Source organism: Tachyglossus aculeatus, assembly GCF_015852505.1.
Source record: "Tachyglossus aculeatus isolate mTacAcu1 chromosome 12 unlocalized genomic scaffold, mTacAcu1.pri SUPER_6_unloc_1, whole genome shotgun sequence".
Classification (NCBI taxonomy): domain Eukaryota; kingdom Metazoa; phylum Chordata; class Mammalia; order Monotremata; family Tachyglossidae; genus Tachyglossus; species Tachyglossus aculeatus.
The window spans coordinates 4,641,745-4,668,512 of NW_024044828.1; the positions used below are offsets into that span (position 1 = coordinate 4,641,745).

At 45.9% G+C, this 26,768-nt stretch overlaps 1 protein-coding gene across 4 annotated transcripts in view; it reads right to left on the reverse strand.

Annotated features, from left to right (window-relative positions):
- The window catches only part of MAGI2 (membrane associated guanylate kinase, WW and PDZ domain containing 2), an 825,111-nt gene that overhangs the window by 63,000 nt on the left and 735,343 nt on the right, over nucleotides 1–26,768 (reverse strand). For all 4 annotated transcript variants that reach the window (XM_038740978.1, XM_038740977.1, XM_038740979.1 and 1 more), the window contains 3 exons: nucleotides 22,553–22,801; nucleotides 2,377–2,562; nucleotides 1,076–1,244 (listed from right to left, as the gene is read on the reverse strand). In XM_038740978.1, the coding sequence (XP_038596906.1) occupies nucleotides 1,076–1,244; nucleotides 2,377–2,562; nucleotides 22,553–22,801 (604 nt within the window). The remainder of the gene's footprint in view (nucleotides 1–1,075; nucleotides 1,245–2,376; nucleotides 2,563–22,552; nucleotides 22,802–26,768) is intronic.

Sequence of the window (26,768 nt, forward strand, 5' to 3'; positions counted from 1 at the left end):
AGATGAGGGAACTGAGGCCCAGAGAAGTGAAGTGACTTGCTCAAAGTCACACAGCTGACAAGTGGCAGAGGTGGGATTTGAACCTATGACCTCTGACTCCAAAGCCCATGCTATTTCCACTGAGCCACGCTGCTTTATCTGGCCTTCCCTCTGCTGAAGAAAGCATTCATTCATTCAATCGTATTTATTGAGCACTTACTGTGTGCAGAGCACTGTACTAAGCGCTTGGGAAGTACAAGTTGGCAACGTATAGAGACAGTCCCTACCCAACAATGGGCTCACCGTCTAGAAGCCCAGATGAGTGTCTCCAGAAGATGACTGAGAAACAGAACCAGGAAATGAAACCCAGAAATATCTAAAAGGATATTCTGCCCCAAAGTGAGGAGCACCAAATGTACCTTAATATGGGAAAGCATATCAGCACCCCAAAAGTTGATATTTTGTAGAACATGTCTCTCCAAGTTCCTGGGAGCTTTGGGATATTATCAAAGCCTGTTATTAATTCAGGGCTTCCAAATAGACAATTAGCAATATGTTGACCCAGTCCCTGTCTCACATGGGGCACATAGTCTAAGGTAGAAGGGCTCCACCACTGTGGACCTTGGGAAAGTCACCTATTTGTATCGAACCCACGACCTCTGATGCCCAAGCCAGTGCTCTTTCCCCTAGCCACACTCCAGGCACTTTGTACAGTGCATTCGGTTGTATCTATCGAGCACTTACTGTGGGCAGAGCACTGTACTAAGTGCTTGGGAGACTACAACAATAAACAGACACATCCCCTACCCACATCAAACTTATAGTCTAGCTTACAGTAAGCGCTCAATAAATACCACCGATTGATTGATCAACAACTTGGTAGTTCACCAACACCACCGGATTGTGGATTTATCTTTTCCCCTAGGAGCTCCACGTGCTTCAGTGATCCAGTTAAAAGCAATAAATGATGGATTGACTGAATGCTATCCGGTAGCCTGAAACACCCCTGTTGGATCCACAGCCTTCCTCCTAAACGCAACCTTTGCCAGAGGTCCCACCGGGTCCCCGGGGAGAGTGGCGGAGTTTCAGCTCTTACCTGCTTTCGGGCCCTTGGAGCTGGAGCGGCTGCGGTGGAGGGGGCTGGGAGATGGGACTGGTGGGTGCCACGGGGCTCTGCTGTTGCTGCTGCTGCTGCTGCTGCTGCTGCTGTTGGGCCATCGGACTTTGCTTCTCCGAGCTGGGGGCTGACGCGGGGCTGCTCAGCTCTGTGACATGGGAGTCCAGAGATGAACAGGCTGTCGCACAGGCTGCACGCTGGGGGAGAGGAAAGGGCAGGAGGGGAGGGGGGTCCCTAGGGGCAGCTTTCCCCAGTTCCACCATGGTGGCGATTTTCAAAGAGCCCACCTTACCCAGTTTGATGCTCGACAGCCTCAAATGAAAAAATCCCCTCGCCTCTACCCCTCCCTGATCCGTTCGGCCATGGAGCTCTATTTGCTCAAGACCAATCATTGATAATAATGATAATAATGGCATTTATTAAGTGCTTACTATGTGCAAAGCACTGTTCTAAGCCCTGGGGGGGTTACAAGGTGATCAGGTTGTCCTACAGTGTGCTCACAGTCTTAATCCCCATTTTACAGGTGAGGGAACTGAGGCACAGAGAAGTTAAGTGACTTGCCCAATAATAGAGAAGCAGCGTGGCTCAGTGGAAAGAGCACGGGCTTTGGAGCCAGAGGTCATGGGTTCGAATCCCGGCTCCACCACATGTCTGCTGTGTGACCTTGGGAAAGTCACTTAACTTCTCTGAGCCTCAGTTACCTCATCTGTAAAATGGGGATTGACTGTGAGCCCCATGTGGGACAACCTGATCACATTGTATCCCCCCCAAGTGCTTAGAACAGTGCTTTGCACATAGTAAGCGCTTAACAAATGCCATCATTATTATTATTATAATTGGCGGAGCCGGGATTTGAACCTATTAATCCTGACTCCAAGTCCCGGCTCTTTCCACTGAGCCACGCCGCTTGACAACACAAGATGGTTTGAGTCTTAGCACATTTCCTTAAAGGTGAAGAAATCCCTAGAGGTCAGATGTTCCCCTTTTCCAATCTCCATTCTGCCAGATTCTAGGTCCCCAACTGACTTCATCGCAGACACTGGATTTGCGTAACAATTGTTTGACTTTGGTTCTGAAGGGTTAAGTGGCCATACAATTAGTCTGGCCTCCAGGCCCGGAGAGGGATAAGGTCCCAAGAGCAGCAAGAAAATTAGAATTTAAATAAAACTGGCAATCCATCCTGGCACTGAGCCTATGGAGGGGTGAGGAGGGTCTGTGGATGAGAGGGTGAGTTACATCTCGAGAACATCAACCTTTAGTGCTGGGGAAGAGTCACTTACCCTCCTGAGGAATGATGCGGAGGGTCACACTAAGGCCTGCATCCTTAATGAGCTTCACGATGTCTGCATGAGGCATGTTGATGATAGACTGGCCATTCACAGCTAATATCCGGTCTCCAACTTTGAGTTTGGCACAGCGATCAGCCGGGCTTCCGTCGATGATTCGCCCAATTTTATGGGGCACAGCTACAAAACAAAAAGGAAATGGGTTTTAGGACAAAAATGAAAACCCGGGACGATCATCGAGTTCCACCTTCCAGTCCCAAAAACAGGAGCCGTGAAGCAACTGAACTCCAGGAACCAAGCCTCCAGAGTGCACGGTGATGCCACGTGGGCCGTCCTGCTAGACTGTAAGCTCACTGTGGGCAAGGAACATGTATCAATTCTGTTATATTGTACTCTCCCAAGCCCTTAGTTCAGGGCTCTGCAGACGGTAAGCGCTCAATAAATAGGATTGATTGATTGATTGAGAAGAGCCTGGAACTCGTGGTCAGGAGAAGCCAATTCTAGTCCCGCCTTCCCAACCTGCCTGCTCTGGTCCTTCATTCATTCAGTTGTATTTATTGAGCACTTATTGTGCACAGAGCACTGTGCTAAGCACTTGGGAGAGTACAATATAATAGACATATTTCCTGACCCTGGGCAAGTCGCTTAACCTTTCTCTGTCTCTGTTTCCTCATCTTTTTAAAATGAGGATAAAATACCTGTTCTCTCTCTCTCACACATACACAGATAGTGAGAGAGACTTTTAGACTGTGAGCCCACTATTGGGTAGGGACTGTCTCTATATGTTGCCAACTTGTACTTCCCAAGCACTTAGTACAGTGCTCTGCACACATTAAGTGCTCAATAAATACGATTGATGATGATGAACCCCCCCGGGGGACAGGGACGGTATTTGACCTGATTATTTTGTATCTACCCTAGTGCTTATAGTGCATGGCACATAGTAAGCCTGTTATTTATTATTAATAATAATAATGGTATTATGCACTTATTATTGGGTAATAATAATGCCTTTGTGGGCATGACAGTGAGACCAAGATTACCAATTTCAGGTGCTACCAGGAAGCACACAAATTTAAAAGTTATTCAAAAGAGCCCTCCCTTTATCCTCCCAGAGCTCACACTCTAGACAGGGATCAGAGCTACAGACAGACATTTGCCAGAATTGCTAATACAGACATTCCTCCTACAGCACTTAAATTGTGTTTCTGCACACCCCCATGATATCCAAAAATTGGATTGTCAACCACTGCCTTAATAAGAAATAAGGGTTTAGGAAGAATAAGCTTTGAAAACAACTGAAATAGGACATTTCTTCTGTCACAGCTAATGGAATTAGAGAAGGTTGTGGCAGACCGAAAGGCCATATAAGTTTGCTTTACGTTTTATAAGGCTAAAATTAGACAGGGACTATTGTACTTGGCTTGTTTCTCTGGCATTTGACACCAGTGGTCAGTTAGCATTGATTAAGATCGGTTTCTAGTAAACAATGGATTAAAAAGAGTTGCAGTTGATTCCCTTTGCAATCCTAAAAATGGGTAACAGGGGAGCCACACCCTTCTGTCATTTCCTTGAAACAGCGTTCCCTCAGAGCCACGTCAAAGTTATAACCAGTGGACAGCCACGTAATATAACTGTCCCTCCATGTCTTCTATCCAAATCACGCACTGTGACTTCCAGTTGTCATTCTGGAAGGACTGCCCATACTCTCCCCCTTCCATTCTTTCCTGGGGGAGAAAGGGATCAGCATGGCTTAGTGGAAAGAGCACAGGTTTGGGAGTCAGAGGTGGTGGGTTCTAGTCCCAGCTCTGTCACTTGTCAGCTGTGTGACTTTGGGCAAGCTACTTAACTTCTCTGTGCCTCCATTACCTCATTTGCAAAATGGGGATTAAAACTGTAAGCCCCATCTGGGACCACCTGATTACCTTGTATCTACCCCAGCGCTTAGAACAGTGCTTGGCATGTAGTAAGCACTTAACAAATACCATTATTATTATTATTATCATCAACATAAACAAAGACAACAGCCTAGCACCTGTCTGCTTGTAGCATTTCAGAAGCTCAGCTGAATACTTGGTGCCTGTGCTCTTTAAGAGAAACTGTATGGTCATGGACAGAGATTTTAGGGATGCATAGACAAGGGGATAGATAATAATAATAACAATTGTGGTATTTGATGATGATGGTATTTGTTAAGCACTTACTATGTGCTAAGCACTGTTCTAAGCACTGGGGGGATACAAGGTGATTAGGTGGTCCCACTTGGGGCTCACAGTGTTCATCCCCATTTTACAGATGAGGCAACTGAGGCACAGAGAAGTTAAGTGGCTTGCACAAAGCCACACAGCAGTAAGTGGCAGAGCTAGAATTAGAACCCAAGTCCTCTGACTCCCAAGCCCATGCTCTGGAAACACTAGGCTACACTGCTTCCCCTGTTTGATAGACATCAAACATTCCTAAACTGAATATGGAAGTGGAGTAACCTCATGCCAGCAGGGAGTAGGGAGGGGAGGACATCATGGGAAAATCCTCTTCCATCTCTTTGGGGAGTCTGTTGGCTCTCCCTGCTAGAGGCAGGAAGAGCCATGGATCAGAGAGAGGGGGCCGGGAGGAGAGAGAGGGGGAGGGGGGGGGGGGAGAGAGAGAGAGCACCACACCTTGCTATCATCAAACAGCATTCCCCCTCCTCCTCTGGATGTTGATGGCAGTCACTGCCCTTACTGATCCATGGTGCTGAGTGTGTGTATGGATATGTTGGAGAAGACTGACAAGGAAAATGACAATCATTGTTTGCCATCACATAACCCCTATGAAGCTTGCTCAGGAAGCCTGAGACCATTTTTCTAAAACAACATTTGGTCCACGTCTCCCCACTCCTCAAGGACCTCCGGTGGTTGCCCATCGACCTCCTCATCAAACAGAAATGCCTTGCCATGTCTTTAAAGCACTCAATCAGCTCTGCCCCTTCTATGTTACTTTGTTGATTAGCACTCAATCAGCTCGCCCCCTTCAGTGTTACCTCACTGATTTCCTATCAACCCAGCCTGCTCACTTTGCTCCACTATCGCCTTCCTACTCAGTGTACTTCGATCTCATCTATTTCACTGCTAACTCCCTGCTCAGGTCCTCTGGCATGAAACTCCCTCCACCTTCATTCATTCAATCATATTTATTGAGCACTTACTGTGTGCAGAGCACTGTACTAAACCTACAACAAACCACCACTCTCTTCACTTTCAAAACCCTACTAAAAATCCCATCTTCTTCAAGAGACCTTCCCTGTCTAAGCTGTCATTTCTCTCTACTCCCTGTCCTTTCTGCATCATCTATGCAATCAATCAATGGTATTTAGTGCTTACTGTGTGTACAGCACTGTACTAAGCACTTGAGAGAGGCCAATATGACAGAGTTATGCACTTGGATTTGTATATTTTAAACATTTGATATTCACCCCATGCTCAGCCCTACAGCACATATGTAAATAACCATAATTTATTTGAATGTCTCCCCCTCTAGACCATAAGCTTGTTGTGGGCAGGGAACATGTCTACCAACTTTCCCAAGGGCTTCTTACAGTTTTCTCTGCACACAGTAAGTGCTAAATAAATACCACTGATTGAGTGATTAAGTCCCCAGGAGACCCCTGCCGATTTGGGCTGCAACAAATGCTCTGTAACCACATGATGGGGAATGGTGCCAGAGAGCCATAGGAATAAGCCTGCTTGTTCCTGGATCAAACTGAATAATGGAGCTGAAATGGCAGCACTTGGCTCCAGGAGATGATTTCCTTGATGTCCACCTGGTCCAGATGGGACCAAGAACTCTAGAGTTTTTTTTCTTAGATAACCGCCAAGTTGCTGACTGACTTTCCTGAGTCGACAAACTTTCTCGGCACTCTCCGGGGGAGTTATATGGGAAATGGAAGACACAGGCCCTGGGCCCAGTGAATCTTCAACCTAATATGGAAGAGAAGACAAATTCATACCCAGAACATGCCCTCTCTTACAACCCCACAGTATAATCAATCAATAAATGGTACCTATTGAGCACTTACTGTGTGCAGAACATTCATTCATTCAATCATATTTATTGGGCGCTTACTGTGTATAAAGCACTATACTAGAGCATGGTACCAAACGCTTCGAGAGTACAATACAACAGACTTGGTAAACACGTTCTCTGCCTAAAGAGAGCAGGAAAGCAGTGTGGTCTAGTGTAAAGAGCATAGGTGTGGGAATCAGAGGACCTGGGTTTTCTGTCCCTGTCACGTGTCTACTTGGTGATCTTAGGCGAGCTACTTAACTTCTCTGTGCCTCAATTTCCTCAACTGCAAAATTGGGATTCAATACCTGTTCTCCCTCCTACTTAGCCTGTGAGTTCCATCTGGGACAAGGACTGCATCCGGTCTGATTACATTGGATCTATCTCAGTGCTTGGAACAGTGCTCGACTCACAGTAACAAATACCCTAAAAAAGTGAGCTTAGGGTCTTGAGATGAGCCTACAGTCTAGAGGCTGCGTAAGTCAGCAGGGAGGACAGACTGACCATTTTAAAGACCCAGGGAGGAAGTCTCCAACCATGTGCTATGGCAGTGGAAAACTAGCCTGATGTGTGGCAGTCAGAAAAGGGGCCTGCTTCCTCACTTGGAGCACAGAGAGACATATGGACAACTGGGAGGCGAAGAGATTGATGTGAAACCACACCAAACAACAAAGGTGCCATTTCCATCATCCCAGAGAAGTAGGTAAAGTGAAAAGCTTAGAAGAGTGCTGGGCACATAGTAAGCGCTTAACAAATACCATTATTATTATTAAAGGATAATCAGATATGCTTAGGATCTTTGCAGTCCCAACTACTCAAGGCTAGAATCTCATATCAGGTACCCTCATCTACCTGAATACACGGCACCGTCTAATGTAAGTTACAGTATGCAAACACAAGTGAAAGAAAATAAAAACATTAACTCCAATTGCACGAAGGTACATCCTGAGTTTCTGGAGCAGAAAGGGCAAAGGACAGGAGAGATTTCAGGAAGGCAATTATGTGCTTTGAGTGCTCTGGATGATATGTTCTCTGAAGAAGCAATAATCCTTTCTACAACAGGCATTCTAATTACCCACCAAATTGTTCATTTAGGGGCAATACTTCCTCAGGTGATTTGGGCTTTTAGATGACATGTTCATTTTCTCGGGCAAAGGCAGGAGAAGAAACTCTTCAGAGAGGGACACTCTTCAGGCTGAGTGATTGACTTCAAGTGTATGTCATATAATTGGAAGGTCCTGAGACTGCTTAACCACAGACAGAAAGGACATTTACTTGAAGAATAATATGGGTCAGCAGAAGGTAGCCTCATTCTGAATTGGCTAATACTGCCTCCCATGCCAATGGTGAACACATTTTAAGAGATCTATTAAGGACCTCAATCAGACGTTGTTATATTTCCGTGGTGATGAGGTGCCCCAGGATTAAGGCAGAAGTGTATCTTGTGCATTTTTAATGCAATCACAAAACCCAAAAGAGGCCCTGACGTACCTCGGCTCCACTTTCAGCCCTTTTCCACACTTTCCTAAAATGCATCAACACAATCATTTTCTGGGAATGGGTTCCTGGGGAAGCGGGGACATGCGGCCCACCATGATTTAGATGGAAAGGCCTCTTTGATATTAGTTTTCACACCAAAACAGACACAACCACACTGCTCCAGTTGGCTCATGGTGGGCAGGGAATGTGTCTGTTTACTGTTTTATTGAATTCTCCCAAGCACTTAGTACAGTGCTGTACACACAGTAAGCACTCAATAAATACGACTGACTGACTGACAGTCAGCCTTGGAGCGCTCAGATACTCAGGGGACAAACGGCAGGTTGCCTTTTTCAAATCCTCCCTACGTGATGAAGTCTGCCGAATCTGGAATATCCTCAAACTTGTCTAAAACCCACATATCCTCTGATCAACAGTTCAGGAATGTTCTCTTGAGGCTCCAGAAATTAGCCTGAGACACTAACTCGAGTGAGATAATAATGATAATGATAATAATAATATAATTGTTAAGCACTTACTTTGTGTCAAGCACTGTTCCAAGTACTGGGGTAGATATGGGGCTCACTCTCTTAATCCCCATTTTAGAGAAGAAATAACTGAGGCCCAGATAAATTAAGTGACTTGTCCAAGGTCGCAAAGCAGAAAAGTGGCAGTGAAGGGATGAGAACATAGATCCTTCTGACTCCCAAGCCTGTGCTCTGTCCATTAGGCCATACTGCCTCTACTTGTACCACAGACAAGGAAGGGAAAACTGAGACAAGAGAGCTGGATATAGCCAGGCTCATATGCCACAAGCAAGTCCCAAGGTAGGGAAACTAAGGACCCCATTGGCTGGGGAAGCGGGGCACAACTTGGTTCCAGTATACTCTTTTGCAAGGCTGCAGTCTCCCCTTCTGTCTCTGGTTCCCAGGGGCCACAGCTACCGGGATTTACAAGTCCCACCTTCTCCTCTAGCAAGCATGGCCCTCAGTCCCACCTTGTATGAAGCTGGGAGACTGGGAGAGTGAAGCCCACTCTATGCTTCACGTCTGATACTCTGAGCAATTTTGTCAGCGCCACCCGGGTAGCACCTGTAGCATAGGATGGCAAAATGGGAGCACTGCCCTGAGGCTCCGGAAAGCAACCTATCCAACAGTGCTGAAACACAGCCGAGCTTCCGAGGAGGATGGGAGAGTGGCTGACAGCAAAAAGACCTCATCTGTTTATCGCTGTGGGCAGGGAACATGTCTGTTATATTGTTATGCTGTACTCTCCCAAGTTTCTAATACAGTGCCCTGCACATAGTAAGCACTCAATAAATATGAATGATTGATTGACTTAATCAATTGGGAGAGTACAATACAACAATAAAAAGACACATTCCCAGCCCATAACGAGCTTACAGTCCAGAAGGGGAGACAGACATTAATATACATAAATAAAATACAGATATGGACATAAGTGTTGGGGGCTGGGAGGAGAGAAGAACAAAGGGAGCAAGTCAGGGCGATGCAGAAGGGAATGGGGGAAGAGGAAAAGGGGGGCTTAGTCACAGAAGGCCTCTTGGAGGAGATGGGTCTTCAGAAATGCTTTAAAAGGGGGAGAGTAATTACGTGTGGCCGATTTATTTCTCCCATGGCATTTATTCTAACTCCTCATTTTTGTTCCATCAATTTATCTCTTCTGTCTTCCTTATTAAACTATAAACTCCTGAAGGTAGGGATTGCTTCTTATAACTCTGTGAAATACATCTTAAAAAGGGTTTCAATTCCTGTTCTCCCTCCTACAGACTGTGAGCCCCATGTGGGACAGGGACTGTGTCCAACCTGATTATCTTGAATCGACACCAGCGCTTAGTACAGCGTCTGCCATGTAGTAAATGCCGAACAAAGACCACAGCCTATTATTAACTATTAGGGTGGTCTGCCCACAGTGGGCAGTCCATTAGTGCTACTGCTGCTAAAGCTGAGTGAGCTGTAAGCAAGGGATCTAGCAGAAAGAGGGCAGGGAAAATGACTAGATGAGATACAATCTCCAACGTGGATGCCCAGCAGAGATCTGCTGAGAGAGAACAGTAGGGAAGAGACTAGCCTGGGGCCAGTGAATCAGAAATGGCCAGGCTCTTTTAGGGCCGAAGCTCAGGGAACAGCATGATAGCCAGACCCAGAATCAAGTACAGTACTGGACTGTAAACACTGAGCCACAGAATCACAGAAAAAAAGGCGAAAGAACAAGGCTGGAAGGGACCTAACTGGGACAAGTGGACCAGCTCCCTCCTCCCAGATGGGCAGATGACTCCATCATCCAAGGCAGACAGTGGCTGCTTCCTTTCCGAAAGATTTCTTGGCATTCTTTGATATGCCCAAAAGAAATCTGTCTGGCAGTTGCTCAGCCAAGGGCAATCTTATCCTAGTCCCAAGCATGTAAGGCTATGCAGGCCATATTCCAGGTTGCCTGTAGTGAAGGCAAGTGGTGGGTGAACTGTGGATCCCACCAAACTGGGGCATGGTAAGGGGGTTGGGTTTTTATCAGAGAAGCAGCATGGCCTCGTGGAAAGAGCAGGGGCCTGGAAATCAGACAACCTGGGTTCTAATCCCAGCTCTGCCATGTGCCCGCTGGGTGATCTCAGGTAAGTCATTTAAATTCTCTGTCTCTCAGCTACCTCATCTGTAAAATGGGGATTAAATCCTACTCCCTCCTACTTAGACTGTGAGCCCCATGTAGGACAGGGACTGTGTCCAGTCTACCCTAGTGCTTAATACAGTGCTTGCACATAGTAAATGCTTAACAAGTACTATAAAAATAACAATTCTCCCCCGGGTGGCTGAGTAACTGCTGTTAGTCTGTGTAATTCTCCTCCCGAGACAGAGCACAGCACTGGGGCACGCGGTAACCCATCCACAAGGACCAGTAACATCTGTGGCTGTTCCTGATACTCCTGATCCAGGCAGGGCACATGAGAGTGGTGGGAGCCCATGTGGTCTAGGTACCAAGTGGCCTAGTGTATCAAGCACAGGCCTGGGAGCCACAAGGACCTGGGTTTTGATCCCACATCAGCTATTTGCTGTGTGACCTCTGGCAAGTCACTTCACTTTTCTGGGCTTCAGTTCCCTCATCTGTAAAATGGGGACTAAGACGCTGAGTCCCAAATGGGACATGGACGGTGTCATCATCATCATCATCAATCGTATTTATTGAGCGCTTACTGTGTGCAGAGCACTGTACTAAGCGCTTGGGAAGTACAGGTTGGCAACATATAGAGACAGTCCCTACCCAACAGTGGGCTCACAGTCTAAAAGGGGGAGACAGAGAACAAAACCAAACATACTAACAAAATAAAATAAATAGAATAGATATGTACAAGTAAAATAAATAAATAGAGTAACAAATATGTACAAACATATATACATATATACAGGTGCTGTGGGGAAGGGAAGGAGGTAAGATGGGGGGATGGAGGGGGGATGAGGGGGAGAGAAAGGAAGGGGCTCAGTCTGGGAAGGCCTCCTGGAGGAGGTGAGCTCTCAGTAGGGCCTTGCAGGCAGGAAGAGAGCTAGCTTGGCGGATGTGGGGAGGGAGGGCATTCCAGGCCCGGGGGATGACGTGGGCTGGGGGTCGACGGCGGGACAGGCGAGAACGAGGTACGGTGAGGAGATTAGCGGCAGAGGAGCGGAGGGTGCGGGCTGGGCAGTAGAAGGAGAGAAGGGAGGTGAGGTAGGAGGGGGCGAGGTGATGGAGAGCCTTGAAGCCCAGGGTGAGGAGTTTCTGCCTGATGCGCAGATTGATTGGTGTCAACATGATTAGCTTGTATCTACCCCAGTGCTTAGTACAGTGTCTGGCACAGAGTAAGTGCTTAACAAATGCCATTAAAAAATGAAAAAAAATTGTGGTACATCGGCTCTGACCAATAGCAACAGCAAGACCATCTCATTTTTCCTAAAAGCCGTCTTTCAGAATATGCACAATATGTCTCCCACCAATCTGGGGCTATGGAAATGCCACAAAGCCCTGCTCTGAAAGAACATTCCCCATTTCACACACAGAGGGTCTCTCAGCTCTGAGTTATTTGTCAGCATGCCTGGGAAGAACGGGTGCCTCATTGCCTCATTCCAAGCCAGAGTCACAGACAATCCACCATCCTCATCTTATGGCCACAACATGTTCCATCGCTTTAGGATGCTTCCCAGATTGTGTTTCTAAAACGTCACTTGTCTATCTTCACGCATTTTTGCTGTTACAATAGGTAAATGTCAAAACCACTAGCAAGGCCCCACCGTATCCCCCAAGCCCTCTGAAGGATAATAACACCTTGCAATATTTTCTTAATGTAAAATGGAAACGGACGCTAAACTGGCAAATGATCCCTTCAGAGCCAGCTGTCCTCTTCAATATGGGATTTGGCAGGATACATGAATATTAATTAGATCTTCAATTCCCCCCAGAAGCTGAAGGCTCAGTTCAACTGATAGGATATTGGGTTTTAATGGGGAGAAATGTAACTCTGTACCCTGGACCAAAAGAAAACTCGGTGCTCGTGGCTGCCGGGAACACGCCCAGAGAAATCACATCTAGTTCCAAGATTTGGTGAACCCTGGGACTGGTGTCTATCTGAAAAATGGGGGAGCTGCTTTCTGGGCCTTTCCCACCTTACAGGCAGGATGGAAGGTCTCCTTTGAAAGTTGAAAGCACTTGAGTAGTCTTTCAGATGGTCTGAAATCAGGACTCATTGTTCTAGCCTTATTTTCCTATTATCACTGAGCTGAATTTTCCTCCCCCCTGGGGATAAGGAGAATGACTAGGAAGTCCTCTGTGGAGGAGGGTGTCTTCCACAGGTGCATGCATGTGTGTGTGTGTGTGTGTGTGTGTGTGTGTGTGTGTGTGTGTGTGTGTGTGTGTGTGTGTGTGTGTGTGTGTGTGTGACATAGAGGGGGTGGTGCTGGGGAGGAAAGAGAGAAGTGAAACCTCCTCCATCTATCCAGGTGTGTTAGACTGTAAACTCGTCTCTAGACCATAAACTCACTGTGGGCAGGGACATGTCTACCAACTCTGTTCTACTGTATTCTCCCAAGCGCTTAGTACAGTGCTCTTCCCACAGTAAACGCTCAATAGATGTGATTGACTGATTTCCAGTGAGCTCAGAGTGCTCCTCCTGGGGCCACAAGTCTTCAAACAAGGCAGATTGTAAGCGCTTAGTACAGTGCTCTGCACACAGTAAGCACTCAATAAATACAATTGAATGAATGAATAGCCTGCCATATGCGACGAATCAGGTAGGTGGCATGGCCAGACTACCCTCTTCCTTGGGGGCACAGGGCAGACTGACCATAGGGTTGGGCACAGAGGGTATCAGTGTGCAGAATGGTGAACAGGGGCTGTGCTCCTTGGGACTCTTCTGCTCTGCAACTTCCACCTGCGTTTGGTGGCTCTTTCTGCCGGGGTCAGGAGCTGAGCACCCATAGATGAGTCTCTAGATTGTAACCTTGTTGTAGGCAGAGAATGTGTCTGTTTATCGTTATACTGTACTCTCCCAAACACTGAGTACAGTGCTTTGCACACAGTAAGCACTCAATTGGATGAATGAATGAAATAATCCAATGACTCTGATTGGGCTCCAAGAGACTGGACGGAGCGGGAAAGGGCGGAGAAGGACTTGGTCTTGGAGGGGGCATTTTGATGGCATGCTTTCCTTTCTGTCTTGAGGCCCTGAAGAACTTAGAGAAACAGCGTGGGCTAGTAAATACAGCATAGGCCTGGGACTCAGAAGGACCTGGGTTTTAATCCCGGTTTCACCACTTGTCTGCTTTGTGATTTGAGGCAATCACTTCACTTCTCAGGGTCTCAGTTACCTCATCTGTACGATGGGGATTAAGACTGTGAGCCTCATGTAGGACATGGACTATGTCCCACTTGATTAGCTTGTATCTACCCCGGTGCTTAGTACAGTGCCTGGCACATAGTAAGCAGTTAACAAATACCATAAAAAAAAAGAATTGTGAGATACCAGTCCCTCTGAAGTTCTTCTGACACAGAGATCCCCAGAGAAAAATCCAACTCTTTGTAAGTGAAGTCCTGCCTGGCCTGCTGTCTCCCCTTATTAGGTCCAGTGATTATGCCCCAGGATCTGATAGAATAGTACTGTCCAAATAAGCTCTTTTTTATTATCATTATTATTAGGGTTATTTGCTGGGTCCCTGCTTTGTGTATAGTTCTGTACAAAGTGCTTAGGAACATAAGTACTAAGACTCCCCCTTCCTCTTCTAGACTGTGAGCCCACTATTGGGTAGGGACTGTCTCTATATGTTGCAAACTTGTACTTCCCAAGTGCTTAGTACAGTGCTCTGCTCACAGTAAGTGCTCAATAAATACGATTGAATGAATGAATGACTGTGAGCCTGTTGTTGGGTAGGGACAGTGTCTATTTGTTGCCGAATTGTACTTTCCAAGTGCTTAGTACAGGGCTCTGAACACAGTAAACACACAATACAACTGAATGAATACTAATATTTGCTAAGTGCTATGTGCTTAGCAATCAATGAACCCCATTGATTGATGGATTTGAGGGGCTTAAGGTAAGATGTTTCAGCGGAGTGGTGAGAGGTCGTTATGCTGTGCCACCCTGCCCATACTTCCAAATGGGGTTCTGCTGCCCGGGAAGGAATTCTCACACAAAGATGCCATGGAGCCTAATACTCATAAGACTAATTGTACCACCTCAAACTTACAAAGCACTCTCAGTTTTCCCAAACGCTGTCCCATCAACAGTCTCATTTGGTCCTCACAATATTCCTGGTAGGTACAGAGGGGCAAGTGAAGAACTCAGGGCTCAGAAAGGATAAGGGATGGCTTGACTGAGGCAATATTAACAATATGAATTGTCGTATGTGTTAAGGGCTTACTATATGCTAAGCACTGTACTAGGCATAGTCACTCAATCATATTTATTGAATGCTTACTGTGTGCAGAGCACTGTACTAAGCACTTGGAATGCAATAATAAACAGACATATTCCTGGCCCACAACAAGTTTACAGTCTAAATAGTACAGGCTGGACCCAGTCCCTGTTCCAGATAAGGCTCACAGTCCAAGGGGGAAGGAGGGCAGGTATTTAATCCTGAGGTAGCTGAGGCAAAGAGAAGCTAAGTTACTTGACCAAGGTCACACGGCAGACAAGTGGAGGAGTCCAAGTCCAGGAGTAAGGATTTGAACCTCTAACTTCCAGACCTGTAATCCTTCCTCAAGGCCGTGCACAGCTCCATGTGGGACAGAGACTGTGTTTGACCTGATTATCTTGTACCTGTTCCACCACTTACTACAATGCTTGACATATAAGCGCTTAACAAATATCACAATTATTATTATTATTATTATTATTATTAATCTGTTGCATATGAAGAAGGAGAGTATTCCAAGGCTAGAGGCAGGCAAGATAGACAAGATACTCACCATCTAAGTAGGGGGGAGAATTGAGGTCCAGAGAAGTTACATGAAAAGAAATTGGCAGATCCGGGATTAGATCCCAGGTCCTCTGACTCCCAAGCCCATGCTCTTTCCATTAGGCCATGCTGCTTCCTGGCATATTCTTGCTCTGAGTGTGATTGTTGGATGGGAGTAGTTATGGGATGGCATGGAGGTGGTAATTAAGGAAATACCATCCCCCTACCACACATTGCCCTGATTGCCTCTTGATTCCCCAAAATGGATGTTAAACTGAAAAATGATCTGCCCCCACAATGCAAGGCACTGCACAGATTAGACAGAAAACTGTCTTGAAAAAAGTTAACTTTGGGCTCTGAATTCCCCAGATGCCCTAGGGACCACAGGAGAAAACAGCTTTATTGACTGAGTGATGAACCGGAACCTATGATCGAGGGTACTTTTTAAGCTGCAATTTCACCTGAACTACTTAGTGGGTAACAAGGTGCTGCAGGATCTAAACCTCGGGGAAAGATTCACTTCTCACAAATCTATAAGCTTTTAGGAAAGCGGAGAAGCTGAGATGCTAGACGCTGGCCTGTCTCTGCCTGGGGATCCTTTGAAAACAGTAATAAAAACACTTCTGTGCTGTGATTCCCTGGTGGAGGAAACTTATGATTTATGGGCTCCCGTCAAGCAAGAGGAAAAATGGCCAAGACTTTAAAAAAAAATACAATGCATCACTTGGCTCCATGGGTTCTTGATGGCTTGCCTCATCCATTGCCTGGAGAATAAGAATTGTGGGCCCTTCTATGGGTACTCATGCTCAGTTTAGTGACCTACGGTTCAGATTGTTTGCCATACAAAAAAGTGAAATGTTTGCATTCAATTTTCCATTTTAAGGAATGAAATGTCTCGGTGCTCTGAACTGAGCCCTCCAAACTTCCCCTTTCCTTTTTGTTTCTGTCATTTTTACTGTAAGATCGGGCTTGACTTTGGAGATGCCAGGTTCAAAGAATTTTGGAAATAAAAAATGAATCCTGAACTAGGCCTAGTCTTAGAGCTCTAAAAATAGTGAATCATGAAGACGCAATGTTATTTGAAAATAACCCAGGAAAGAAAACTGGAGGGAATGAATTGTTGCAAAGACTGAGAGCTCCTGGCAACTCTGTTGTATTGTACTCTCCCAAACATATAATACAGTGCTCTGTAATAATAATAATAATAATAATAATAATAATAATAATAATAATGGCATTTATTGGGTGCTTACTATGTGCAAAGCACTGTTCTAAGCACTGGGGAGGTTACAAGGTGATCAGGTTGTCCCACGGGGGGCTCACAGTCTTAATTCCCATTTTACAGATGAGGTAACTGAGGCACAGAAAAGTTAAGTGACTTGCCCAAAGTCACACAGTTGACAATTGGCAGAGCTGGGATTTGAACCTGTGACCTCTGACTCCAAAGCCCGTGCTCTTTCCACTGAGCCTCGCTGCTTCTCTGTACTTAGTGAGCACTCAAATAAATACCATTGATAATGATTTGTAATGAACAGCTTAAGATATGCCGACTTGTACTTCCCAAGCACTTAGTACAGTGCTCTGCACACAGTAAGCGCTCAATAAATACGATTGAATGAATGAATATGAGCCATAGGCATTTCAAATGTGTCATTCTTGATACTTGCGTTCCAGATACTCACTCACTGACTCATCCCCAAAAGGAACAGAGATGGGGACCAGAGAAGTTGGTTGGCTGAATGTGGTCCAGTCGACCATTGCTCTCGTAGCTCATCAGGGGCAGGGCCCACACATTCCCCTTTTCCTCACTTTTCCTCCACAGGGCATAAAAGCTAGGCAGCTTATCCTCTTTGCCAACATTCAAAGCCAATTTTCAAAACACTTGGAAGCCTGGGATGTTATTTTTTTCCCTTCGGTTTCACATTCTGGCTCACGGCCCTGAAGCCAGCAAGGCCTAGTAGAAAAAGCACAGGCTGGAAACTCTAAGCAGGAGGCTTTTCAGGGCATAATAAGTGCTGCGATGCAGGTAAATACAAGTCACTTGGAAAGGAAGCTTACTTTTCCACAGGAGAAGAAAAGAAAGGAGTGGGTGTTATCTCACTCCACCTCCTGGGATGGACTGACCAGTTTGGGGATTATCATTTCCTCTTTGAAGGCTCGAGGCTGAATTTGGTCTGGCCCCAGGCCAGAGGCACATTCTGGGTGGTCACTGCTGACCCATGTTTCAGAGCGGATGGGCACGAGACAAGAAGCAGCGTGGCCTAGTGAATAGATTCAGGGCCTGGGAATCTGAAGATCTGGATTCTAATCCCAGCTCTACCACTTGTCTGCTGGGTGACCTTGGGTAAGTCACTGAACTTCTCTCATCTGTAAAAAATGGTGGTTACGACTGTGAGCCCCATGTGGGACATGGACTGTTTCCAACCTGATTAATTTGTATCTCCTCCAGTCCTTAGTATAGTGCCTGGCATGTAGCAAGCGCTCAACAAGTACCATTAAAAAAAAAGAGATAGGCACCTGAAAATGTCTGCCAATACAACTGTACTCTCACAAGAGTTTAATATAATGCTCTGCCCACAGTAAGCACTCAGTAAATACCGATCATTGATTGGTTCCTTATATTTGAAATCTTTCCACTCTGGATGAAGCTAATAAAATTTAGCTTTGGGGATGGAAGACGCTGATTAGTTTATTTTTACACCCTTTGCGTTTTCTGCGGCCCCTGCCAAGAAATCCAAGTTTGGCTGCCCTGTGATCACGAAGCTCCGGGAAATCAAGGCCAGTCTCATGGATTTATGGGCTCATATCCAACTCATTTCTCATCACGAGGGAGGGTAGCAGGCCTGTTATTTACTTCTCTCTCTCGATTGATTGCAACCCTGTTCAAAGACTCTACAAAGGTCATGGAAACTGATGCTAGGAAAAGCTCCTGGACCACCAAGAGAGTCAACAAGCCATGAGAGTCACCAAAAGCCCTTGAGCCCGTGTGCCTGGAATTTCTGAACTTGTACTTTTTGTGCTGGCACCTGTGCAGAAAGACAAGGGTTCTGGACTGCCAATTTGTACTTCCCAAGCGCTTAGTACAGTGCTCTGCACATAGTAAGCGCTCAATAAATACGATTGATTGATTGATTGATTGGACAGCATATCCACACAGGGCAAAACCACCTGGCCTCAGGCGCTGGCTACACTTCTCATTTAAGTTGTGACCCAGACTGGAAATCAATCAATGGTACTCAATGAGCGCTTTACTATGCACAGAGCACTGAAGTACTTGAGAGAGTACAACAGAATTAGCAGACACTTTCCCTGCCCATAATGATCTTACAGTCTAGAAGGGGAGAAAGACATTAATATGAATGATTTATAAAATTTAAACCATTCTGACCTCTGGGTTTGGTTTACAGGGGTTGGATAAAATGCTGATTACCACGAACACCGAGCAACACTTTCTTCATCCTAAATACACCCAAACTGATTATTTTCATCATCATCATCACGCCAGTGTCATTTACTGGGCACTTACTGTGTGCAGAGCACACTACTAAGGGCTTGGGACAGTACAATACATCTACATTAGTAGACATGTTCCCTGCTCACAGTAGGTTTACAGTCTAGGGAGAGACAGATTATCTTATATCTTTTAGACTGTGAGCCCACTGTTGGGTCGGGACTGTCTCTATATGTTGCCAACTTGTACTTCCCAAGCGCTTAGTACAGTGCTCTGCACACAGTAAGCGCTCAATAAATACAATTGATTGCTTATATCTACCCAGTTCTTAGTACAATGCTTGGCACATAGTAAGCACTGAACAAATACCACCACCCATGATAACTATTATTTTAATATTATTATTATTAACCCTGCTTCCTCCAACTTTCCCCATTAGAGATTTTCAAGTCAACATTGCTTAGCCCAAGCCAGAACATGCTCAGTTGTGCATAGGGAGCCCTCACTCGTTTGCTGGGACTAAAAACTAGTTTCTGCTCTTCCTGACTGCTGGAATTCTACATGGAGCCCATGGAGTGTGGTGTGAGGGGCCCTGAGGATGGCGGCTCATTGTCAATCATTCCCCTTGCTGGAGTGGAAACTCCTTTCCTGTGGGAAAGGTGGTTAGCTAAGAGATGCACCCCACTGATGCTTCTTCAGAGGCTTGTGCCACTGAGGTCGTGGATGAATGAGCCACAGTGACCAGACACCTGACTTCTCAACTGGTGAACATGAACCATGTCATCAGTCCGACAGCAACCTGGCCACAAACAGGGCAGGGGGAGAAGCAGCATGGCCTACTGGAGAGGCCACAGGACTGGGAGTCAGAGGACCTGGGTTCTAATGCTGGCTCTTCTCCTTGTCTGCTGTGTGACCTTGAGCAAGTCACTTTACTTCTCTATGCCTCAGTTCCCTCATCTGCAAAATGGGGATTAAGACAGTGAGTCCCATGTGGGACAGGGACCGTGTCCAACCTGATCTTCTGGTATCTACCCCAGTGGTTAGTACAGTGCCTGGCACATAGTAGCAGTATGGCTCAGTGGAAAGAGTGGAAAGAGCGCGGGCTTTGGAGTCAGACGTCACGGGTTCAAACCCCGGCTCTGCCAATTGTCAGCTGTGTGACTTTGGGCAAGTCACTTAACTTCTCTGTGCCTCAGTTACCTCATCTGTAAAATGGGGATGAAGACTGTGAGCCCCACGTGGGACAATCTGATCACCTTGTATCCTCCCCAGCACTTAGAACAGTGCTTTGCACATACTAAGTGCTTAACAAATGCCATCATTATTATTATTATAGTAAGGACTTAATAAATACCATTTTTTTTAAAGAGAGGTGCTCCAGCTGACAAACACCCACCAGAGAATAGCACTTTTGCTCCTGGTGGTGGGGTGGGCATCTGTATGCATGTGTGTGGGTGTATGCATGTGTGTGTGCTTCTTTTGCAGGGGAGGTGGTGATAATGGTTGATTTAACTCTTTTTTGACTGCCTGGAAGCAGCACAGAGGGGCAAAGAAGATGCCCAGATGACAGACTGCTGATCTGACATGCTTCCAAACTGGACATGGCAGGACACTAGGTCTGTGGCACCTGGGGCCGCTCGTTGACTGGCAGCTCAGCAGGGTCCTGAGGGAGGAATTGGGTTTCTCATGTTTGGAAAAAGTCTTCCTTGAGTTTGTTAACATCATTCGGGCTGGGAGCAGGTCTGGAGGGGCAAGACTGACCCCGCGTGAACTAAAGCAGACCCCTGACCCCCGGAATCCATCCCCATCATTTCAAAGGCCCACAGGACTCCTGGTATCCCAAGAATGAGAATTAAACACCTGGGAAGTGCCTGGCTCTGCATCCCTTGTCCAACTGGGTTAGCCCGATCAAGAGAAGCAGCTTCATGATCAAAAAAAGCAGTGTGGTCTATTGAATAGAGCACGAGCTTGGGAGTCAGAAGACCTGGGCTCTGATCCCAGCTCCACCACACATCTGCTTTATGGCCTTGGGCAAGTCACTTCACTTCTCTGTGCCTCAGTTCCCTCATATGTACAATGGGGATTAAGACTGTGAGCCCCTTGTGGGACACGGACTGTGTCGAACCTGATTAGCTTGTAACTACCCCGGTGCTTAGTACACAGTAATTGCTTAACAAATACCATTTTGTAAAAATGGTGGTTTGATATTAAACATGGCTCCTGAATAAGCTCCAGCTAAAGGTTTTTGTTCCAGGGAGATACGACCTGCAAGCTCAATGCCACCTCCACTCAGTGAGGCAGTTTTCAAGTGCACTTCCAGAACAGGACAGGTAGAAACACAGACGGTAGCAGAAATGACAGTTCCCCTCTCCAAAAGACTTATACATGGTGCCCATAAAGGTGGGTAAGATGGATGCTTAAGCTTAAGTTCAGCTGGCCCTAAGGCCTGTGGGGAAGCAGGCCAGCGCCTTGCATTTTGAGTCTATGAAACGGCTCTGACCATCTGTCCCATGACTAACTTTTTATCCTCAGCCCCAACCTGGACATTGGCACTGCCATGCCCAGGTCTGGCCTATGATCTGGACAGTGCCAACAGGGTGCTTGGAGTAACCAGGTACTGGTTGCCCTCCTAAACATTCAACCTCGCTGTTAGGGCTAAACTTTCCATCTCCCCTAATTTTCCCTTTGCCATCCTTAACTTTCCTTCTGGATCCCCACTCTGGACCAAATATGATTGATTGATTGATTGACCACTTTTCCAGGGATCTATCCAAAGCCCTCCTGAAAAGACAGTGAGGTCTAGTGGAAAAAGCAACGGCCTGCGAGTCAGGTGACCAGGGTTCTAGCGACCTTGGGGGAGCTACTTAACTTGTCTGGGCCTCGGGTTCTTCGCTTGAAAAATGGGGATGATATATCTGCTCTCCCTCCCTCTTAGAACCCCATGTGGGTCCCAGATTATAGCCAATTATCTTCTATCTATCCCAATGCTTAGTATAACATTTTCACTTGGGAGGTAGCAAGCACTTATTAAATGCCATCATCAGATCCCTCTTGCTGATATTTTTCACCGCATATCTACTTCTGGGGGTTTGGTGGGGTTTTAATGGAGGGAGAAGGGAATACAAATATGACCATAGTCTTGAAGTCCCCTCCCACTGCACCAACAAAACTCCATTCTCCTACACATCCTCTTCATCCCATAGTTTTAGGATATTCAGGTCTGGGGGTATGGAGACTACTGCCTGAGGAAGGGTCCTGCTTCCCTCTTCCCCACTTCCTGTACACACTCCCTCTGGGCCACAGTTTCCTCAGTCATAAGTTTCCTCATCCTCATCTAGACTGTAAGCCCACCGTGGGCAGGGAATGCGTCTGTTTATTGTTCTATTGTACTTCACTAAGCCCTTAGCCAAGTGCTCTGCACACAGTAAGTGCTCAATAAATACAATTGACTGACTTAAAATGGTGAATTAAATACTGGTTCTCCCTCTTACTTAGACTCTGAGCCCCACGTAGGACAGAGGCTGTAACCGACCTAATTATGTTGAATATGCCCCAGGGTTTAGTACAGTGTCTGGCCCTTAGTAAGTGCTTAACTTGTACTTCCCAAGCGCTTAGAACAGTGCTCTGAACACAGTAAGCGCTCAATAAATACGATTGAATGAATGAATGAACAAATACCACAATGATCAGTGTTATCATTATCACAGCTATTCCCTTTGGGCCAAGAACTTGAAAGAAAAGGGTCAAGGGAGAAACTCCCACTCACTTATTGTCGCTCCGGACTCAGGCCTGTTGAGGGAGCTGATGATGACAAAGCCGAAGCCTTCGTTCTCCTTCCGGTGGATGACCACGTCGCTGGTCTGCAGGCTGGTTGAGGAGAAGCCTTCGGGGGGTGAGGCATTGCTATTGGGGGCAGCGTGGTTGCTGTTGGCGTAAGTAGTGTAGTCACTCCGTGGGGAGCTGTGATGCGTTGATACCGAACCTGGGCTCCTTCCGTTTTCGGGACAGGGCTCCCCTGAGAACAATCACAAGGCATTACTATGGCCATCATTCGCTTGTCAGTCAATCAATCATATGTACTGAGCGCTTCCTGTACTAAGTGTTCAGGAGGAGTACAATAAAACAGCGTTGGAAGACATGTTCCCTGCCTGCAACGAGCTTATCTCTGCTTCTCCAATCACTCAACTAGGGGCACTTAATTTTTTTTAATGATGTTTGTTAAGTGCTTACTATGTGCCACACACTGTACTAAGCACTGGGGTAGATGCATGTTAATCAGGTTGGACACCACCCCTGCCCCACACAGGGCTCACAGTCCAGCGCTTAGAACAGTGCTTTGCACAAAGTAAGTGCTTAGCTTAACAAACACCATCATTATTATTATTATTAATCCTCATTTTACAGATGAGATAACTGAGGCACAGAGAAGTTAAGTGACTTGCCCAAGGTCACACAGCAGACAAGTGGTAGAGCTGGGATTATAATGGAGCTGGGATTAGAACCCAGGAACCCTCTTGGAGAAGATCTGACTTTAATAAAGCTTTGAAGATGGAGAGAGTGGTGGTCTGGTGAATATGGAGGGGGAGGGATGTGGGAAAGGGGTCAGTGGTGAAATAGATGAGATCGGGGTGCACTGAGTAAACTGGAGCTGAGGAGGGGAGTGTGCAGGTTGGGCTGGAGTACGTGATTAGTGAGGTGGTAAGCAGTTTCTGTTTGATGTGGAGGTGGGTGGGCAGCCATTGGAGGCTCTTGAGTAGTGGGCAGGACTGAACATTTTTTTGTTGATAATTGATCCGTGCAGCAGGGTGAAATACGGACTGGAGTGGGGAGAGACAGGAATTCCAAACCAGGGAAGCCAGACTAGAAAAATAGGTCAGCAGGGAGACCTTCATTCCTGAACCTCTTGGAAGCAAGTCCAAAACAGAGCCCTAGTTTTTGCAAAGGAACCCAAACAATCAGTTGCATGAAATGATTGACAGGCAGCAATCCTTCCTCACCAACCCCCCAGGGGAAAGCTGATCCATCATCTTGAAGTCCATCTGCCTTTCTGATCCAATATTTGGTTATTGCTCTTCTGATTAAAAGAGCTGAAGAGGTGCCTGGCATACAGTAATTATAGGAGGAGTCTCACCATTTTCCTCTCACAACTTGATTAGTGTGCTCAAAAGATGTTTATCGAACAGTGGAATAATAAGACGAAAGATAATTACAACTAATTAGCCCTCTGCGGCATCTGGAGATATAGACTTCCCCATTTGGAAATCATGAAGCTGTTCTTCTAGGCAAAAATGATTAACAGAAGTTTCAATGAGACACGACTTTACAAGTTTACAAGTCTTACCCCTTTGCCCAACAGGACACCCAGGAGAGATGGCTGCATTTTTGTAAGACATAAGACTTTTGAAATCCCTCACCCCCTAAGCAGTGGAGAAAAACTGGCACAAGAAAAATCAATGGATTGCTTGCTTGTTTTGCCCCTCTTAAATGGAATACATTGGTACTGCAAGTCAGTAAAAAGAGAAGCTTTCTGAACCCACTCCAGTACTTTCCCCAAGTAAAATATTTTAAAACAGTGAGAAGCAACATAGCCTAGGAAAGAGCACGGGACTGCGAGTTAGAAGGACCCGGGTTCTAATTCTGACTTTGCCACTTGTCTGCTGTGTGACCTTGGGCAAGGCACTTAACTTCTCTGTGCCTCAGTTCCCTCATTTGCAAAATGGGGGTTCAATACCTGTTCTCCTTCCTATTTAAGCTGTGAGTCCCATATAGCACCTGATCATTTTGAGTCTAACATAGAGCTCAGTACATAGTAAGCACTTAAAAAATACCATGATCATAAATGATACTAATAATAAAAGTTTTCCCTCACGCCCAGGTTTTAAAACTCCAATGCAATGTCTTTTTATGTCTTTTTCTCTGGCTAAACCCAAATCCCCACCATACACTGTTATTTTCCTAGCAAAGTTCATGTCCTTGACTGGTCCTTGTGCAACTTGGAACTAAAATGATTAGAGAGCGTTGATAGGGGGGAGTGGGGTGTGGGGGAGAAAACAAACAATTATTATGCGGCTACATTCAAATTGAAAATCTGCAAGAGTTGCTGGAGCAAATCAGCAAGTAAATGTCACAGACACTGACAGGAGAGATCTCATTTTCTGGCTGTCATATTTTAGGAGGTTGAAAATTCTTTGCTTCAGGAAACCTGCCACAAAGAAAAGCCATATTTCTCTATGGAAATTGGTGGCCAGGGTAAAGGGCCCTTTAATGTCCGAAGAAGTGGTTTTGATTTCCCATAGTGCTTCTTTCTCTTTCCCTCACTTTCCGGTCAGTCTGTCTACACCTTGAAGTCTCTAATTCGATTGGGAATTTAAGCCTATCACTACCACTTAAGTGGTAAATTTGTACCTCCTACCCATGCACTTTCAAACTTTCAAAAGAGCGTCAATACACGCAATCAGGGAAAACTGGAAGTGTGCAATTCATTCAGTCGTATTTATTGAGAGCTTACTGTGTGAAGAACACTGTACTAAGCACTTGGGAGACTACAATATAACAATAAGTAGACACATTCCCTGCCCACAATGAGCTTATAGTCTAGAGGAAATTAAAGTCTATCTGAGGCTTATCGCCAATGCGCAATCAGAGATCATGATTCCATTGCAGACTTAGTGGTTTCTCTCCTCTGGCTTTTTGTTTGTCTCTTTAAAGTTAGCTCAAGCCGCTCACTTAGCCTTCTGCTGCTGACCCATCTTACCCTGGGTTTGGGCGAATTTCTCCCAGACATTGCTCTTTCTTATCTGGGTGTCATGTGGTTGGAATTATTCCGGAAGGGTGGGAGCCACTCTCGGGGATGCAGAGATGAGTTCCTCAAGTGCAGAGAATGTGCCCTAGCAGTCAATGCTAGTTAATGAGGGCTTCTTTGCCCAGCACTGTATTGTGCGCTTGGAGTTCAATCAATAGTCTATATACTGAGAGTAAATAGACACAGTCCCTGCCCTGAAGGAACTTATAGTCTAGTAGGTGTCTCCGAACCCTACTGCACTCTCCCAAGTGCTTAGTTCAGTGATCTGCAAAAAGTAGCCACACAATAAGCACTACTGAGTGATTGATTTTCAATGTCAACAGTGCTTTCGAAGCCAAGTGGGTCAAAGTGCGGCGGAAGCTCACTTTGTGCCAAGAGGAGTCTGCGGCTGAACACTTTCAGTTGTGAATTAGACTTGAAAGTCTTACTTGAAAGCTGGCAAAAAAAATTCTGGTAAACAGCATCTTTGCAGAAGTCACATATTTCACCAATTATGCGAATATATTTCTACAGCATTTGGCATAAACTGTAACAGCTTGGGCTGATTAGTACAAAATTTAATTTGCAATAATCAGCCTGAGGCAAAGGGAGCATGAAATTATGTTGATGCATTAGTTTTGCATTTAACAGATATATTTCCATGTAAATCAAGGACTACTTGAATTCATCTTTGGGCTCTGGAACATGTATAGCACATCAAACCTATTACTAAAGTCTTTCAGCAGGATCAAAAGAGTTAAAGGATCAACCCCTCCAAAACACCGTCCTCCTCCAAGGGTCACTTTACAGGAGAATAAAAATAATAGTAACATTGGTTAAGTGCTTATTAAGTGCAAACCACTGTACTAAGCTCTGGGGCTGATACAAGGTGATTGGATCACAGTCCCTGTACCATGCAGGGTTCAAAGTCTAAGAGGGAGGGGAAAAGGTATTTTATCCCTATTTTACAAATGAGTTGCACTGGACCCCTATGCCTCAGCAACTCACCCAGGGCCTGAACGATAACTGGCTGATCAGCCATGCATCACTCCAGTAAGCCTGCCGAACCTCTGTGTCAGGTAATTTGGCTCAATCAGACTGGCATAATGTTTCTGAACCCCGAGGGCTCGGAGTGAAGGGTGGGTTCTCCGAGCTATGCCTGCATGCAGAAAGGGGAATTCTTTAAAGTACCACCTGCTCT